The sequence below is a fragment of the Salmo trutta genome, unplaced genomic scaffold, assembly GCF_901001165.1.
Source record: "Salmo trutta unplaced genomic scaffold, fSalTru1.1, whole genome shotgun sequence".
Taxonomy (NCBI): Eukaryota; Metazoa; Chordata; class Actinopteri; order Salmoniformes; family Salmonidae; genus Salmo; species Salmo trutta.
The window spans coordinates 97710-117254 of record NW_021822704.1 but is presented as its reverse complement, the minus strand read 5'-3'; the positions used below and the strand labels follow the sequence as shown (position 1 = coordinate 117254).

Genomic DNA, 19545 nt, shown 5'->3' with positions numbered 1-19545 from the left:
GCCTGTCCTTATGTAAGGGTGACTAGGTCTCTGTAATTACAGCAGGCCTGACCTTATGTAAGGGTGACTAGGTATCTGTTATTACAGCAGGCCTGACCTTATGTAAGGGTGACTAGGTCTCTGTAATTACAGCAGGCCTGACCTTATGTAAGGGTGACTAGGTCTCTGTTATTACAGCAGGCCTGACCTTATGTAAGGGTGACTAGGTATCTGTTATTACAGCAGGCCTGACCTTATGTAAGGGTGACTAGGTCTCTGTAATTACAGCAGGCCTGACCTTATGTCAGGGTGACTAGGTCTCTGTAATTACAGCAGGCCTGTCCTTATGTCAGGGTGACTAGGTCTCTGTAATTACAGCAGGCCTGACCTTATGTCAGGGTGACTAGGTCTCTGTAATTACAGCAGGCCTGACCTTATGTAAGGGTGACTAGGTCTCTGTAATTACAGCAGGCCTGACCTTATGTAAGGGTGACTAGGTATCTGTTATTACAGCAGGCCTGACCTTATGTAAGGGTGACTAGGTCTCTGTAATTACAGCAGGCCTGACCTTATGTCAGGGTGACTAGGTCTCTGTAATTACAGCAGGCCTGTCCTTATGTCAGGGTGACTAGGTCTCTGTAATTACAGCAGGCCTGACCTTATGTCAGGGTGACTAGGTCTCTGTAATTACAGCAGGCCTGACCTTATGTCAGGGTGACTAGGTCTCTGTAATTACAGCAGGCCTGACCTTATGTAAGGGTGACTAGGTCTCTGTTATTACAGCAGGCCTGACCTTATGTCAGGGTGACTAGGTCTGTAATTACAGCAGGCCTGACCTTATGTCAGGGTGACTAGGTCTGTAATTACAGCAGGCCTGACCTTATGTAAGGGTGACTAGGTCTCTGTAATTACAGCAGGCCTGTCCTTATGTAAGGGTGACTAGGTCTGTAATTACAGCAGGCCTGACCTTATGTAAGGGTGACTAGGTCTCTGTAATTACAGCAGGCCTGACCTTATGTAAGGGTGACTAGGTCTCTGTAATTACAGCAGGCCTGACCTTATGTAAGGGTGACTAGGTCTCTGTAATTACAGCAGGCCTGACCTTATGTAAGGGTGACGAGGTCTGTAATTACAGCAGGCCTGACCTTATGTAAGGGTGACTAGGTCTCTGTAATTACAGCAGGCCTGACCTAATGTAAGGGTGACTAGGTCTCTGTTATTACAGCGGGCCTGACCTAATGTCAGGGTGACTAGGTCTCTGTAATTACAGCAGGCCTGACCTAATGTAAGGGTGACTAGGTCTCTGTTATTACAGCAGGCCTGACCTTATGTAAAGGTGACTAGGTCTGTAATTACAGCAGGCCTGACCATATGTAAGGGTGACTAGGTCTCTGTTACTACAGCAGGCCTGACCTTATGTAAGGGTGACTAGGTCTCTGTAATTACAGCAGGCCTGACCTTATGTAAGGGTGACTAGGTCTCTGTAATTACAGCAGGCCTGTCCTAATGTAAGGGTGACTAGGTCTCTGTAATTACAGCAGGCCTGACCTTATGTCAGGGTGACTAGGTCTCTGTAATTACAGCAGGCCTGTCCTTATGTCAGGGTGACTAGGTCTCTGTAATTACAGCAGGCCTGACCTTATGTCAGGGTGACTAGGTCTCTGTAATTACAGCAGGCCTGACCTTATGTAAGGGTGACTAGGTCTCTGTAATTACAGCAGGCCTGACCTTATGTAAGGGTGACTAGGTCTCTGTTATTACAGCAGGCCTGACCTTATGTCAGGGTGACTAGGTCTGTAATTACAGCAGGCCTGACCTTATGTCAGGGTGACTAGGTCTGTAATTACAGCAGGCCTGACCTTATGTAAGGGTGACTAGGTCTCTGTAATTACAGCAGGCCTGACCTTATGTAAAGGTGACTAGGTCTGTAATTACAGCAGGCCTGACCTTATGTCAGGGTGACTAGGTCTCTGTTATTACAGCAGGCCTGACCTTATGTCAGGGTGACTAGGTCTCTGTAATTACAGCAGGCCTGACCTTATGTCAGGGTGACTAGGTCTCTGTAATTACAGCAGGCCTGTCCTTATGTCAGGGTGACTAGGTCTCTGTAATTACAGCAGGCCTGACCTTATGTCAGGGTGACTAGGTCTCTGTAATTACAGCAGGCCTGACCTTATGTCAGGGTGACTAGGTCTCTGTAATTACAGCAGGCCTGACCTTATGTAAGGGTGACTAGGTCTCTGTTATTACAGCAGGCCTGACCTTATGTCAGGGTGACTAGGTCTGTAATTACAGCAGGCCTGACCTTATGTCAGGGTGACTAGGTCTGTAATTACAGCAGGCCTGACCTTATGTAAGGGTGACTAGGTCTCTGTAATTACAGCAGGCCTGTCCTTATGTAAGGGTGACTAGGTCTGTAATTACAGCAGGCCTGACCTTATGTAAGGGTGACTAGGTCTCTGTAATTACAGCAGGCCTGACCTTATGTAAGGGTGACTAGGTCTCTGTAATTACAGCAGGCCTGACCTTATGTAAGGGTGACTAGGTCTCTGTAATTACAGCAGGCCTGACCTTATGTAAGGGTGACTAGGTCTGTAATTACAGCAGGCCTGACCTTATGTAAGGGTGACTAGGTCTCTGTAATTACAGCAGGCCTGACCTAATGTAAGGGTGACTAGGTCTCTGTTATTACAGCGGGCCTGACCTAATGTCAGGGTGACTAGGTCTCTGTAATTACAGCAGGCCTGACCTAATGTAAGGGTGACTAGGTCTCTGTTATTACAGCGGGCCTGACCTTATGTCAGGGTGACTAGGTCTCTGTAATTACAGCAGGCCTGACCTTATGTCAGGGTGACTAGGTCTCTGTTATTACAGCAGGCCTGACCTTATGTCAGGGTGACTAGGTCTCTGTTATTACAGCAGGCCTGACCTTATGTAAGGGTGACTAGGTCTCTGTTATTACAGCAGGCCTGACCTTATGTCAGGGTGACTAGGTCTCTGTAATTACAGCAGGCCTGTCCTTATGTAAGGGTGACTAGGTCTGTAATTACAGCAGGCCTGTCCTTATGTAAGGGTGACTAGGTCTGTAATTACAGCAGGCCTGACCTTATGTAAGGGTGACTAGGTCTCTGTAATTACAGCAGGCCTGACCTTATGTAAAGGTGACTAGGTCTGTAATTACAGCAGGCCTGACCTTATGTAAGGGAGACTAGGTCTCTGTAATTACAGCAGGCCTGACCTTATGTAAGGGTGACTAGGTCTCTGTAATTACAGCGGGCCTGTCCTTATGTAAGGGTGACTAGGTCTCTGTTATTACAGCAGGCCTGACCTTATGTCAGGGTGACTAGGTCTCTGTAATTACAGCAGGCCTGACCTTATGTAAGGGTGAGGGTGACTAGGTCTCTGTAATTACAGCAGGCCTGACCTTATGTAAGGGTGACTAGGTCTCTGTTATTACAGCAGGCCTGACCTTATGTAAAGGTGACTAGGTCTGTAATTACAGCAGGCCTGACCATATGTAAGGGTGACTAGGTCTCTGTTACTACAGCAGGCCTGACCTTATGTAAGGGTGACTAGGTCTCTGTAATTACAGCAGGCCTGACCTTATGTAAGGGTGACTAGGTCTCTGTAATTACAGCAGGCCTGTCCTAATGTAAGGGTGACTAGGTCTCTGTAATTACAGCAGACCTGACCTTATGTCAGGGTGACTAGGTCTCTGTAATTACAGCAGGCCTGTCCTTATGTCAGGGTGACTAGGTCTCTGTAATTACAGCAGGCCTGACCTTATGTCAGGGTGACTAGGTCTCTGTAATTACAGCAGGCCTGACCTTATGTAAGGGTGACTAGGTCTCTGTAATTACAGCAGGCCTGACCTTATGTAAGGGTGACTAGGTCTCTGTTATTACAGCAGGCCTGACCTTATGTCAGGGTGACTAGGTCTGTAATTACAGCAGGCCTGACCTTATGTCAGGGTGACTAGGTCTGTAATTACAGCAGGCCTGACCTTATGTAAGGGTGACTAGGTCTCTGTAATTACAGCAGGCCTGACCTTATGTAAAGGTGACTAGGTCTGTAATTACAGCAGGCCTGACCTTATGTCAGGGTGACTAGGTCTCTGTTATTACAGCAGGCCTGACCTTATGTCAGGGTGACTAGGTCTCTGTAATTACAGCAGGCCTGACCTTATGTAAAGGTGACTAGGTCTGTAATTACAGCAGGCCTGACCTTATGTCAGGGTGACTAGGTCTCTGTTATTACAGCAGACCTGACCTTATGTAAGGGTGACTAGGTCTCTGTAATTACAGCAGGCCTGTCCTTATGTAAGGGTGACTAGGTCTGTAATTACAGCAGGCCTGACCTTATGTAAGGGTGACTAGGTCTCTGTAATTACAGCAGGCCTGACCTTATGTAAGGGTGACTAGGTCTCTGTAATTACAGCAGGCCTGACCTTATGTAAGGGTGACTAGGTCTCTGTAATTACAGCAGGCCTGACCTTATGTAAGGGTGACTAGGTCTGTAATTACAGCAGGCCTGACCTTATGTAAGGGTGACTAGGTCTCTGTAATTACAGCAGTCCTGACCTAATGTAAGGGTGACTAGGTCTCTGTTATTACAGCGGGCCTGACCTAATGTCAGGGTGACTAGGTCTCTGTAATTACAGCAGGCCTGACCTAATGTAAGGGTGACTAGGTCTCTGTAATTACAGCAGGCCTGACCTTATGTCAGGGTGACTAGGTCTCTGTTATTACAGCAGGCCTGACCTTATGTCAGGGTGACTAGGTCTCTGTTATTACAGCAGGCCTGACCTTATGTAAGGGTGACTAGGTCTCTGTTATTACAGCAGGCCTGACCTTATGTCAGGGTGACTAGGTCTCTGTAATTACAGCAGGCCTGTCCTTATGTAAGGGTGACTAGGTCTGTAATTACAGCAGGCCTGTCCTTATGTAAGGGTGACTAGGTCTGTAATTACAGCAGGCCTGACCTTATGTAAAGGTGACTAGGTCTGTAATTACAGCAGGCCTGACCTTATGTAAGGGAGACTAGGTCTCTGTAATTACAGCAGGCCTGACCTTATGTAAGGGTGACTAGGTCTCTGTAATTACAGCGGGCCTGTCCTTATGTAAGGGTGACTAGGTCTCTGTTATTACAGCAGGCCTGACCTTATGTCAGGGTGACTAGGTCTCTGTAATTACAGCAGGCCTGACCTTATGTAAGGGTGAGGGTGACTAGGTCTCTGTAATTACAGCAGGCCTGACCTTATGTAAGGGTGACTAGGTCTCTGTTATTACAGCAGGCCTGACCTTATGTAAAGGTGACTAGGTCTGTAATTACAGCAGGCCTGACCTTATGTAAGGGTGACTAGGTCTCTGTTACTACAGCAGGCCTGACCTTATGTAAGGGTGACTAGGTCTCTGTAATTACAGCAGGCCTGACCTTATGTAAGGGTGACTAGGTCTCTGTAATTACAGCAGGCCTGTCCTTATGTAAGGGTGACTAGGTCTGTATTTACAGCAGGCCTGACCTTATGTAAGGGTGACTAGGTCTCTGTAATTACAGCAGGCCTGACCTTATGTAAGGGTGACTAGGTCTCTGTTATTACAGCAGGCCTGACCTTATGTAAGGGTGACTAGGTCTGTAATTACAGCAGGCCTGACCTTATGTAAGGGTGACTAGGTCTGTAATTACAGCAGGCCTGACCTTATGTAAGGGTGACTAGGTCTCTGTAATTACAGCAGGCCTGTCCTTATGTAAGGGTGACTAGGTCTCTGTTATTACAGCAGGCCTGTCCTTATGTAAGGGTGACTAGGTCTCTGTAATTACAGCAGGCCTAACCTTATGTAAGGGTGACTAGGTCTTTGTAATTACAGCAGGCCTGTCCTTATGTAAGTTTGACTAGGTCTGTAATTACAGCAGGCCTGACCTTATGTAAGGGTGACTAGGTCTCTGTTATTACAGCAGGCCTGACCTTATGTCAGGGTGACTAGGTCTCTGTAATTACAGCAGGCCTGTCCTTATGTAAGGGTGACTAGGTCTGTAATTACAGCAGGCCTGACCTTATGTAAGGGTGATTAGGTCTGTAATTACAGCAGGCCTGACCTTATGTCAGGGTGACTAGGTCTCTGTAATTACAGCAGGCCTGACCTTATGTCAGGGTGACTAGGTCTCTGTTATTACAGCAGGCCTGACCTTATGTCAGGGTGACTAGGTCTCTGTAATTACAGCAGGCCTGACCTTATGTAAGGGTGAGGGTGACTAGGTCTGTAATTACAGCAGGCCTGACCTTATGTAAGGGTGACTAGGTCTCTGTTATTACAGCTGGAACATATAAACATCATTCAGACATTTCCAGCTTGTTGGCTTTTACTGTTATTGTTCAGAAGCAATAACACTTATGATGTGGGCGGGATGGAGCCACCGGGCTGTATGGAGGACAGAGATAGTCTGAGTCCCAAATGGAACTCTATTTCTCTATATAGTGCACTACTTCTGTCTACAGTGGTGGACTATAGGGAATAGTGTTCCATTTGGGACACAACCATAGCGTGTCACAGCAGCATGGAGAACAAAAGTCCATAGTACAGCATGTTTCTATAGCCACCACTCTCCTCCATTCTAGTACCAGAGAGCTGTACTTACAGGCTTTGTTTGGGTTTCACTAACTGTTCTCCAGAACCAAAGAGCTGTAGTTACAGGCTTTGTTTGGGTTTCACTAACTGTTCTCCAGAACCAGAGAGACGTAGTTACAGGCTTTGTTTGGGTTTCACTAACTGTTCTCCAGAACCAGAGAGATGTAGTTACAGGCTTTGTTTGGGTTTCAGTAACTGTTCTCCAGAACCAGAGAGATGTAGTTACAGGCTTTGTTTGGGTTTCAGTAACTGTTCTCCAGAACCAGAGAGCTGTAGTTACAGGCTTTGTTTGGGTTTCACTAACTGTTCTCCAGAACCAGAGAGACGTAGTTACAGGCTTTGTTTGGGTTTCAGTAACTGTTCTCCAGAACCAGAGAGACGTAGTTACAGGCTTTGTTTGGGTTTCAGTAACTGTTCTCCAGAACCAGAGAGATGTAGTTACAGGCTTTGTTTGGGTTTCAGTAACTGTTCTCCAGAACCAGAGAGATGTAGTTACAGGCTTTGTTTGGGTTTCAGTAACTGTTCTCCAGAACCAGAGAGCTGTAGTTACAGGCTTTGTTTGGGTTTGTCTGGCTGTTGTCATCATTCTACTGTATGTTCAGAGAAATCATTCTGATTACAGTACTGTTGTTATCATTATACTGTATGTTCAGAGAAATCATTCTGATTACAGTACTGTTGTCATCATTATACTGTATGTTCAGAGAAATCATTCTGATTACAGTACTGTTGACATCATTATACCGTATGTTCAGAGAAATCATTCTGATTACAGTACTGTTGTTATCATTATACCGTATGTTCAGAGAAATCATTCTGATTACAGTACTGTTGTCATCATTATACTGTATGTTCAGAGAAATCATTCTGATTACAGTACTGTTGTCATCATTATACTGTATGTTCAGAGAAATCATTCTGATTACAGTACTGTTGTCATCATTATACTGTATGTTCAGAGAAATCATTCTGATTACAGTACTGTTGTCATCATTATACTGTATGTTCAGAGAAATCATTCTGATTACAGTACTGTTGTCATCATTATACTGTATGTTCAGAGAAATCATTCTGATTACAGTACTGTTGTCATCATTATACTGTATGTTCAGAGAAATCATTCTGATTACAGTACTGTTGTTATCATTATACCGTATGTTCAGAGAAATCATTCTGATTACAGTACTGTTGTCATCATTATACCGTATGTTCAGAGAAATCATTCTGATTACAGTACTGTTGTCATCATTATACTGTATGTTCAGAGAAATCATTCTGATTACAGTACTGTTGTCATCATTATACCGTATGTTCAGAGAAATCATTCTGATTACAGTACTGTTGTTATCATTATACTGTATGTTCAGAGAAATCATTCTGATTACAGTACTTGTAATGAACACGAGGGGAGACAGAGAGCTGGTTTCAAGAACAGGGAGCAGCAGGTGTTTATTGCAAAGGACCACAGGAGGAGGCAGGTAGCTGTGTCCAGGGGCAGGCAGAAGGTCATACACAGGAGGAGGCAGGTAGCTGGGTCCAGGGGCAGGTAGCTGGGTCCAGGGGCAGGCAGAAGGTCATACACAGGAGGAGGCAGGTAGCTGGGTCCAGGGGCAGGTAGCTGGGTCCAGGGGCAGGCAGAAGGTCATACACAGGAGGAGGCAGGTAGCTGGGTCCAGGGGCAGGCAGAAGGTCATACACAGGAGGAGGCAGGTAGCTGGGTCCAGGGGCAGGCAGAAGGTCATACACAGGAGGAGGCAGGTAGCTGGGTCCAGGTGCAGGCAGAAGGTCATACACAGGAGGAGGCAGGTAGCTGGGTCCAGGGGCAGGTAGCTGGGTCCAGGGGCAGGCAGAAGGTCATACACAGGAGGAGACAGGTAGCTAGATCCAGGGGCAGGCAGAAGGTCATACACAGGGACTCCAAAAAGGCAACAGTACAGGCAGGGAAAAGGCTAGTAACGTCGTCCGGGAGATCAGGCAAGAGGTTGACGACAGGAAATCTGATCAATAGTACAGGCAGGGAATAGGCAAAAAGGTGTCGTTAGTGAGGGTGGACAAAAACTACGATACACAGGAGGACTAATACGGAAATCAAAACAAACAATACCTCACAATGACGGGGTGCAGAGAACTGAACTAAATAGCATGTGATAATGACATACAGGTGTGTGAACAGGTGATCAGAATTCAGGTGATATCCCAGTAGTCTCTCATCCACTGTGTTGATACCTGATGTCTGTTGAGTCATGATATCCCAGTAGTCTCTCCTCCACTGTGTTGGTACCTGATGTCTGTTGAGTCATGATATCCCAGTAGTCTCTCCTCCACTGTGTTGGTACCTGATGTCTGTTGAGTCATGATATCCCAGTAGTCTCTCCTCCACTGTGTTGGTACCTGATGTCTGTTGAGTCATGATATCCCAGTAGTCTCTCCTCCACTGTGTTGATACCTGATGTCTGTTGAGTCATGATATCCCAGTAGTCTCTCCTCCACTGTGTTGATACCTGATGTCTGTTGAGTCATGATATCCCAGTAGTCTCTCCTCCACTGTGTTGATACCTGATGTCTGTTGAGTCATGATATCCCAGTAGTCTCTCCTCCACTGTGTTGGTACCTGATGTCTGTTGAGTCATGATATCCCAGTAGTCTCTCCTCCACTGTGTTGGTACCTGATGTCTGTTGAGTCATGATATCCCAGTAGTCTCTCCTCCACTGTGTTGGTACCTGATGTCTGTTGAGTCATGATATCCCAGTAGTCTCTCCTCCACTGTGTTGGTACCTGATGTCTGTTGAGTCATGATATCCCAGTAGTCTCTCCTCCACTGTGTTGATACCTGATGTCTGTTGAGTCATGATATCCCAGTAGTCTCTCCTCCACTGTGTTGGTACCTGATGTCTGTTGAGTCATGATATCCCAGTAGTCTCTCCTCCACTGTGTTGGTACCTGATGTCTGTTGAGTCATGATATCCCAGTAGTCTCTCCTCCACTGTGTTGGTACCTGATGTCTGTTGAGTCATGATATCCCAGCAGTCTCTCCTCCACCATTGACACCTCCCAGATCCAGTCACCTCTGAAAAGCTGTTAAATATTGAAGCACTGGGATACGTTACCCTCTGCTGCTTTGTAACTGGGGCTGCTTCCCAAACGGCACTCTATTCCCTATATAGTGCACTACTGTTGACCAGGGCCAAATAGGGTGCGTTGTGCACTATGTAGGGAATAGGATGTTGTTTGGGAGCAGCCCTTGACGTTACATAAACAGATGTAGTTTGTAATTCAGCTCATCTCAACAGTAAATCCCCAGCAGGCTCTTTCTGTTGCTAGGATCAGTCAGGTAGGAGGTGAAAGACAGTGGCTGTTGGTAGTATGTGTTGGTAGAGTTAGTCAGGTAGGATGATAAAGACAGTGTCAGTAGGTAGTATATGTTGGTAGAGTTAGTCAGGTAGGATGATAAAGACAGTGTCAGTAGGTAGTATGTGTTGGTAGAGTTAGTCAGGTAGGATGATAAAGACAGTGTCAGTAGGTAGTATGTGTTGGTAGAGTTAGTCAGGTAGGATGATAAAGACAGTGTCTGTTGGTTTGAGTTGGTAGAGTTAGTCAGGTAGGATGATAAAGACAGTGTCTGTTGGTTTGAGTTGGTAGAGTTAGTCAGGTAGGATGATAAAGACAGTGTCTGTTGGTTTGAGTTGGTAGAGTTAGTCAGGTAGGATGATAAAGACAGTGTCCGTTGGTTTGAGTTGGTAGAGTTAGTCAGGTAGGATGATAAAGACAGTGTCAGTAGGTAGTATGTGTTGGTATAGTTAGTCAGGTAGGATGATAAAGACAGTGTCTGTTGGTTTGAGTTGGTATAGTTAGTCAGGTAGGATGATAAAGACAGTGGCTGTTGGTTTGAGTTGGTAGAGTTAGTCAGGTAGAATGATAAAGACAGTGTCAGTAGATAGTATGTGTTGGTATAGTTAGTCAGGTAGGATGATAAAGACAGTGTCAGTTGGTTTGAGTTGGTAGAGTTAGTCAGGTAGGATGATAAAGACAGTGTCAGTAGATAGTATGTTGGTATAGTTAGTCAGGTAGGAGGTGAAAGACAGTGTCAGTTGGTTTGAGTTGGTATAGTTAGTCAGGTAGGATGATAAAGACAGTGTCAGTAGATAGTATGTTGGTATAGTTAGTCAGGTAGGAGGTGAAAGACAGTGTCAGTTGGTTTGAGTTGGTATAGTTAGTCAGGTAGGATGATAAAGACAGTGGCTCTTGGTTTGAGTTGGTAGAGTTAGTCAGGTAGAATGATAAAGACAGTGTCAGTAGGTAGTATGTGTTGGTATAGTTAGTCAGGTAGGATGATAAAGACAGTATCAGTTGGTTTGAGTTGGTATAGTTAGTCAGGTAGGAGGTGAAAGACAGTGTCAGTTGGTTTGAGTTGGTATAGTTAGTCAGGTAGGATGATAAAGACAGTTTGAGTTGGTAGAGTTAGTCAGGTAGGATGATAAAGACAGTGTCAGTAGGTAGTATGTGTTGGTATAGTTAGTCAGGTAGGATGATAAAGACAGTGTCTGTTGGTTTGAGTTGGTATAGTTAGTCAGGTAGGATGATAAAGACAGTGGCTGTTGGTTTGAGTTGGTAGAGTTAGTCAGGTAGAATGATAAAGACAGTGTCCGTTGGTTTGAGTTGGTATAGTTAGTCAGGTAGGATGATAAAGACAGTGTCAGTAGGTAGTATGTGTTGGTATAGTTAGTCAGGTAGGATGATAAAGACAGTTTGAGTTGGTAGAGTTAGTTAGCGTGGCAGAGTACTACTGTGTATTACTAACCTTCTGTTTGGTTCGACCTCAAATGAACGTCTAATACATGTCTGTAGGAGTAATAGATGACATTGTCTTGGGAGCGCTACTGGGCGGTAGTCATTTAGACAGGTTACCTTGGCTTTCTTGGGCACAGGGACTATGGTGGTCTGCTTGAAACATGTAGATATTAAAGACTGGGTCGGGGCAGAGGTTGAAAATGTCAGTGAAGACACTTGCCAACTGATCAACGCATGCTCTGAGTACGCGTCCTGGTAATCCATCTGTCCCTGCGGCGTTGTGAATGTTGACCTGTTTAAAGATCTTACTGATCGTGATCACACAGTCTTCTGGAACAGATGGTGCTGTCATGCATGGTTCAGTGTTGCTTGCCTCGAAAGCTAGCATAGAAGGCATTTAGCTCGTCTGGTAGGCTCAGGACATATTCCAGTCTGTGCTAGTGAAACGGTCTGGGGAACATCCTGTAGCCCCCCCGTCGTCGTCGTCCCACAACCCCCCCACACGTCTGTTTCTATGGTCACCAGTACTGTTCATGACACAAACTGTTCACACCCCTCTTGTTGCTGGAGAGAATATTTTGTAGGTTTAAAGCTTATTTCCTGCAATTGTACACATTATTATCATGGGGTGCAAAGAACATTTTGCAGTTTTAAAACAAATTTTCTTGCAATTCTATACAACTTGTTATGTCTAATGCGTGTTCATGTGATATTGGAGTGACTCAAAAACTACAACAATATCTATGGGCTAAAAAAAGTGAATAAAAAGAGTGACATGGGCTGATTGATCTGGCCATTCCTGACTAGTTATAAATATCTCTCTAATGTGTACAATGACTAACATGACAAGAGGAACTGATGATGTTATACCCAGTTTAGAAATGTCACCTTGTACATTCTACTATTAGAACTTTCAGGACTAAATTTAAAGCTGGACTGAGTTCTTACAAAAAAAAAGTTGAGTTGTAATGTCAGGTTATGAGTGTAGTGACCTCAGGTAAGAGTGTTGCACTGTTGTACTCTTATAATCTCCACCCGTCACAGCCAGAAGAGGACTGGCCACCCCTCAGAGCCTGGTACCTCTCGGTTTCTTCCTAGGTTTTGGCCTTTCTAGGGAGTTTTTCCTAGCCACCGTGCTTCTACACCTGCATTGCTTGTTGTTTGAGGGTTTTAGGCTGGGTTTCTGTACAGCACTTTGGGACATCAGCTGATGTAAAAAGGGCTTTATAAATTTGATTGATTGTTATGACGTCAGGTAAAAGTCTATTCGTTGTACCAAATCATTTTTTCCACTTCAGTCCTCGGGGACAGAATATTATATATGAACTAGGAACCAAAATAATGAAGGTCTTTGTGCCTAGTCTGTTATGCTTAGGGGTAGCACTCTAAGGACAATACACCAGTAGTGTTTTCTTTTAGATCATTTAAAGGCTGTATTATCACCTGGTGGAAAGGAGATGATTTACTTTATGTCTGCATCCTAAATGGCACCCTATCCACTTATGGAGTGGTATACTTTGGGCCCTGGTCTACATTGAGCAGTAAACTTATGGAGTGGAATACTTTGGGCCCTGGTCTACATAGAGCAGTAAACTTATGGAGTGGAATACTTTGGGCCCTGATCTACATAGAGCAGTAAACTTATGGAGGGGAATACTTTGGGCCCTGATCTACATAGAGCAGTAAACTTATGGAGTGGAATACTTTGGGCCCTGATCTACATAGAGCAGTAAACTTATGGAGGGGAATACTTTGGGCCCTGATCTACATAGAGCAGTAAACTTATGGAGTGGAATACTTTGGGCCCTGATCTACATAGAGCAGTAAACTTATGGAGTGGAATACTTTAGGCCCTGATCTACATAGAGCAGTAAACTTATGGAGGGGAATACTTTGGGCCCTGATCTACATAGAGCAGTACACTTATGGAGTGGAATACTTTGGGCCCTGATCTACATAGAGCAGTACACTTATGGAGTGGAATACTTTAGGCCCTGGTCTACATAGAGCAGTAAACTTATGGAGTGGAATACTTTGGGCCCTGATCTACATAGAGCAGTAAACTTATGGAGTGGAATACTTTAGGCCCTGATCTACATAGAGCAGTAAACTTATGGAGGGGAATACTTTGGGCCCTGATCTACATAGAGCAGTACACTTATGGAGTGGAATACTTTGGGCCCTGATCTACATAGAGCAGTACACTTATGGAGTGGAATACTTTAGGCCCTGATCTACATAGAGCAGTAAACTTATGGAGTGGAATACTTTGGGCCCTGGTCTACATAGAGCAGTAAACTTATGGAGTGGAATACTTTGGGCCCTGGTCTACATAGAGCAGTAAACTTATGGAGGGGAATACTTTAGGCCCTGGTCTACATAGAGCAGTAAACTTATGGAGGGGAATACTTTAGGCCCTGATCTACATAGAGCAGTAAACTTATGGAGTGGAATACTTTAGGCCCTGATCTACATAGAGCAGTAAACTTATGGAGGGGAATACTTTGGGCCCTGGTCTACATAGAGCAGTACACTTATGGAGGGGAATACTTTAGGCCCTGGTCTACATAGGAGTGTATAGTGGAGGGGGAGGGTGGAGGGGGAGGGTGGAGTGTATAGTGAAGGGGGAGGGTGGAGGGGGAGGGTGGAGTGTATAGTGGAGGGGGAGGGTGGAGTGTATAGTGAAGAGGGAGGGTGGAGTGTATAGTAGATGGGGAGGGTGGAGTGTATAGTGAAGGGGGAGGTTGGAGTGTATAGTGGAGGGGGAGGGTGGAGTGTATAGTGGAGGGGGAGGGTGGAGGGTGGAGTGTATAGTGGAGGGGGAGGGTGGAGGGGGAGGGTGGAGTGTATAGTGAAGAGGGAGGGTGGAGGGTGGAGTGTATAGTGGAGGGTGGAGTGTATAGTGAAGAGGGAGGGTGAAGGGGGAGGGTGGAGTGTATAGTGGAGGGGGAGGGTGGAGGGTGGAGTGTATAGTGGAGGGGGAGGGTGGAGTGTATAGTGGAGGGGGAGGGGAGGGTGGAGTGTATAGTGGAGGGGAGGGTGGAGTGTATAGGGGAGAGGGAGGGTGGAGTGTATAGTGAAGGGGGAGGGTGGAGGGGGAGGGTGGAGTGTATAGTGGAGGGGGGAGGGGGGAGGGGGAGTGTATAGTGAAGGGGGAGGGTGGAGTGTATAGTGAAGGGGGAGGGTGGAGTGTATAGTGAAGGTGGAGGGTGGAGGGTGGAGGGGGAGGGTGGAGTGTATAGTGGAGGGGGGAGGGGGGAGTGAAGAGGGAGGGTGGAGGGGGAGGGTGGAGTGTATAGTGAAGAGGGAGGGTGGAGGGTGGAGGGGGAGGGTGGAGTGTATAGTGAAGGGGGAGGGTGGAGGGGGAGGGTGGAGTGTATAGTGAAGGGGGAGGGTGGAGGGGAGGCAGTAGTTTCTACTGTACCGTGTCAGTTGATAATAGCATGGTAGAACAGGAACTAGGAATGCTGCTTCAGAGATCATTATCATGTGGGTTTCCAGGAGCCATTTCTATTGAACTGCACAGAAGGCTGTCATTGAAAACCTCTACTAGAGACGGCTTTGAAACTGCTATGGGAAGGTTTATTATGGGAAAGTTTATTATGGGAAGATGCTAGCTACATCATTCACTAGAGGCCTGTCTGGAAACTAATACTCATTCCAGCTTTGTAAGACCATACTAAACTTTATCTACACATTTAAATCATTTGCTATAAAACATTTACATGCTAGTTTTACCGCTGTCTGAGTAAATTTATGAAATATACTTTTTCATCTGTCTTTGAGGTATAGTAAAGGCTTGCAGAGTGTCTATTCTCTGGAAGTAACACATGGCTTTATGACTGAAAACACTGTTTCCGATACCATGGCTTTTCAGATAGGGCCTGTGAGAGGACTGTAACAAAGATAGATGAAAACGTTAAGTATCGCCTGGGGCCACAGATGACTTTGATGGGACGGCATTCTCACCACTGTCACAAGCTTACATCCTATATAGTGCACTACTTTAGACCAGACCCCTACATAGTGCACCACTTCCTGTTACCAGGGCCCTACATAGTGCACTACTTTAGACCAGAACCCTAGATAGTGCACTACTTTAGACCAAAACCACCCTATACAGTGCACTACTTTAGACCAGAACCCTACACAGTGCACTACTTTAGACCAGAACCCTACATAGTGCACTACTTTAGACCAAAACCACCCTATATAGTGCACTACTTTAGACCAGAACCCTACACAGTGCACTACTTTAGACCAGAACCCTACATAGTGCACTACTTTAGACCAAAACCCCCCTATATAGTGCACTACATTAGACCAGAATCCTACACAGTGCACTACTTTAGACCAGAACCACCCTATATAGTGCACTACTTTAGACCAGAACCCTACACAGTGCACTACTTTAGACCAGAACCCTACACAGTGCACTACTTTAGACCAGAACCACCCTACATAGTGCACTACTTTTTGATCAGAGCCCTAGATCAGGTGCCATCTGGGATGCAGGCACAGTACTCCAGGAAATAGAGATGTTGTGATTACAGTCTGTAGATACGTTATGTCTGCTGTTGCTGTCTCGTTGTCATTATGTCAACCAGAGTGCAAAGGTTAGGGAGAGGTCAGCTCTATAGACAAAGGGAGGGACTCAGAGGCCCTCAGTGAGGATTGGATAGGTGGAAGCAATATGGTAATATTTCCACCTGACCAATCAGAAGACAAGATGAAGCTATTATTACAATGATACCTTCTCAATCCTCTCAAATGTCCATGTGCCCACTGTCTTTAGGGCTGGGGTCCCCAACTACATTAATATAGGGCAGGCTTCCCAACTACATTAATATAGGGCAGGGTTCCCAACTACATTAATATAGGGCAGGGTCCCCAACTACATTAATATAGGGCAGGGTTCCCAACTACATTAATATAGGGCAGGCTTCCCAACTACATTAATATAGGGCAGGGTTCCCAACTACATTAATATAGGGCAGGGTCCCCAACTACATTAATATAGAGCAGGGTTCCCAACTACATTAATATAGGGTAGGGTCCCCAACTACATTAATATAGAGCAGGGTCCCCAACTACATTAATATAAAGCAGGGTCCCCAACTACATTAATATAGGGCAGTGTTCCCAACTACATTAATATAGGGCAGGGGTCTCCAACTACATTAATATAGGGCAGGGTCCCCAACTACATTAATATAGGGCAGGGGTCTCCAACTACATTAATATAGGGCAGGGTTCCCAACTACATTAATATAGGGCAGGGGTCTCCAACTACATTAATATAGGGCAGGGTCCCCAACTACATTAATATAGGGCAGGGGTCTCCAACTACATTAATATAGGGCAGGGTTCCCAACTACATTAATATAGGGCAGGGGTCTCCAACTACATTAATATAGGGCAGGGTACCCAACTACATTAATATAGGGCACGGTTCCCAACTACATTAATATAGGGCAGGGGTCTCCAACTACATTAATATAGGGCAGGGTTACCAACTACATTAATATAGGGCAGGGGTCTCCAACTACATTAATATAGGGCAGGGTTCCCAACTACATTAATATAGGGCAGGGTCCCCAACTACATTAATATAGGGCAGGGTCCCCAACTACATTAATATAGGGCAGGGGTCTCCAACTACATTAATATAGGGCAGGGGTTCCCAACTACATTAATATAGGGCAGGGTCCCCAACTACATTAATATAGGGCAGGGGTTCCCAACTACATTAATATAGGGCAGGGTCCCCAACTACATTAATATAGGGCAGGGGTCTCCAACTACATTAATATAGGGCAGGGTTCCCCACTACATTAATATAGGGCAGGGGTCCCCCAACTACATTAATATAGGGCAGGGTTCCCCACTACATTAATATAGGGCAGGGGTCCCCCAACTACATTAATATAGGGCAGGGTCCCTCGCTTGTCCAGAGGGACGTACCACAGGAATGTAATTCTTCTCCCTCCACACAGTATGGTTGACCCATCTCTCTCTCTGTCTCTCTCTCTCTCTCTCTCTCTCTCTCTCTCTCAATTCAATTCAATTCAATTTAGGCTCAATTTAGGGCTTTATTGTCATGGGAAACATATGTTAACATTGCCAAAGCAAGTGAAGTAGATAATAAACAAAAGTGAAATAAACAATAAAAATGAACAGTAAACTAATGACTCTCTCTCTCTCTCTCTCTCTGTATCTTCCAGGAGAGCGTCCCTTCCCCTGCACCTGGCCTGACTGCAACAAGAAGTTTGCCCGTTCGGATGAGCTGGCCCGTCACTACCGCACCCACACCGGAGAGAAGAAGTTCAGCTGCCCACTCTGCGACAAGCGCTTCATGCGTAGCGACCACCTGATGAAGCACGCTCGCCGCCACTCCGAGTTCCAGCCCGCCATGTTGAAGCGGCCGTACGGGTGTGGCGGAGGAATGGGAGGAGTTGGCGGAGGAATGGGCGTGGTCGGGAGTAGTACACGCCCCGGATCGCTCAGCGACTACAACAGCCGCTCCGACTCGTCCAGCCCCACCCTCAGCCCCAGCCCCACCCTCAGCCCAGCTAACTCGCCTTAAAGCCCCGCCAACAGCACTTTCAGGCTCTGCCTCCAACGCCCTGATTGACCCATCCACCCACCCACAAGACAAGACACACACCACAGACAGGACAGGACTCTTTCAGTCTGTTTTAGGCCTTTTCCACCGCAGGGTTTTACACCGGTGCCCTGTGGAATGTCTCAGCCCACAACAGCATTGCAATGGAAATAGGCTATTTAAATCTTTTTTTTTATCATGATGGTGGTCCTAGACTGGATCCCCTTGAGCACCTGCTCCAGTCTCACTGGAGTCTTTTTACCATGACACGTGGTGGTAGAAGGAATCCTTTCAAAGAACTTGATGCCCTGTCCCTTGTTCTAACGTCTCACCCTAACCTTGACTTCAATGGGACTACGCCACAACCCCAGCAGCTACTCTGATTCGTTATTTTGGTCAGTAGGGTCCTCTGATTGGCTCTGGTCCCCCCCCCACCCCCCACCCCCCACCATTCCACTTATTGCACAGTTACTTACCTAGCGAGCCTCCTTTCCAATGCTCTGTCTGCTTGCTGCATTGTACTGTCTTCTACATCATGTACTATACTGCCTATTGGAGAGCAATCCTTTCAACAGCAAAGACAAAAATAATGCCTTTCTGATGGCAATATTTCCATAGTAAACAAATGTACTGCGTAGGCATTGTCTCTTTGAGAAGCCTCAGGCCATTGTTTAATATTGTTTCATTTAGGTTGTGGTACTTAAAGTTAGCAGAATCAGCCAAGAAAGAACACAGAACGGGATATTCAATATTCTAAATACTACAGGATGTTACATTTATTTGAAATGGCTAGGGAGGTTTCATCTTTATCCTCAGGATTATAAACACAGTTTATTTCTTTTAACTTGACTGCACAAATACGAACATCACTTTACTCTGAAATTCAATGCAGGTTGAATCTTCTGCCCTGCTCAGGGAAGGCCTTTGATAGCTTGAAAGAATGGACACAATGAAGACACACAGAAACACACGCACGCACGCACACACGCACGCACACACACACACACACACACACACACAACATAGCCTTACACTCAAACAGAATTGCACTCCTCTCCTTGAATAAATTCTGTTTTGTTTTTCACACTGAAAGAAACCTTGGAAATAGTCCTTCAAACTAGGTCTTATCTTTGAATGGTGATGACACAAAATAACCAGTGTAGACTAGAGAGAGAGAGACGAAACATACTGTTCCCTCTTCCACTGTCATTTGAATCCAAGCCCATATCTCTGACTTGAATCTCTTACATCAGTGAACCACAGCCACAGTGTGGCAGTGAGCTGTGTTGGTCAACACGTAAGACTTCTTCAAAAGGGGATGTGAAGATGAGAGTAGAGACGTGTCTGCTGTGTTGCTTCATAACCTCATCCAAGGGAGAGATGTTTAGTTCCCATGTCATCTCAGACACCTAGAACTCAACTCTTGTGTAATTGCGTCAAGATGCACAATTATCCATGAGAGATCAGTTCCCGTGTAAACACACCAGTCCATGGTAGGTTAGCTTCAAAGAAGCTGTCTGAGGACAAATCGATGTAATGCTGTACGG

General features: G+C 45.7%; 1 protein-coding gene across 1 annotated transcript in view; it reads left to right on the top strand.

Moving 5' to 3' along the window:
• Window positions 1-18441, top strand: part of klf13 (Kruppel like factor 13) — a 57929-nt gene extending 39488 nt beyond the window's left edge. The window contains exon 2 of the mRNA XM_029744893.1: window positions 17619-18441. Within this exon, the coding sequence (XP_029600753.1) occupies window positions 17619-17980 (362 nt within the window). The 3' untranslated portion in view covers window positions 17981-18441. The remainder of the gene's footprint in view (window positions 1-17618) is intronic.
• Window positions 18442-19545: the final 1104 nt, after the last annotated feature.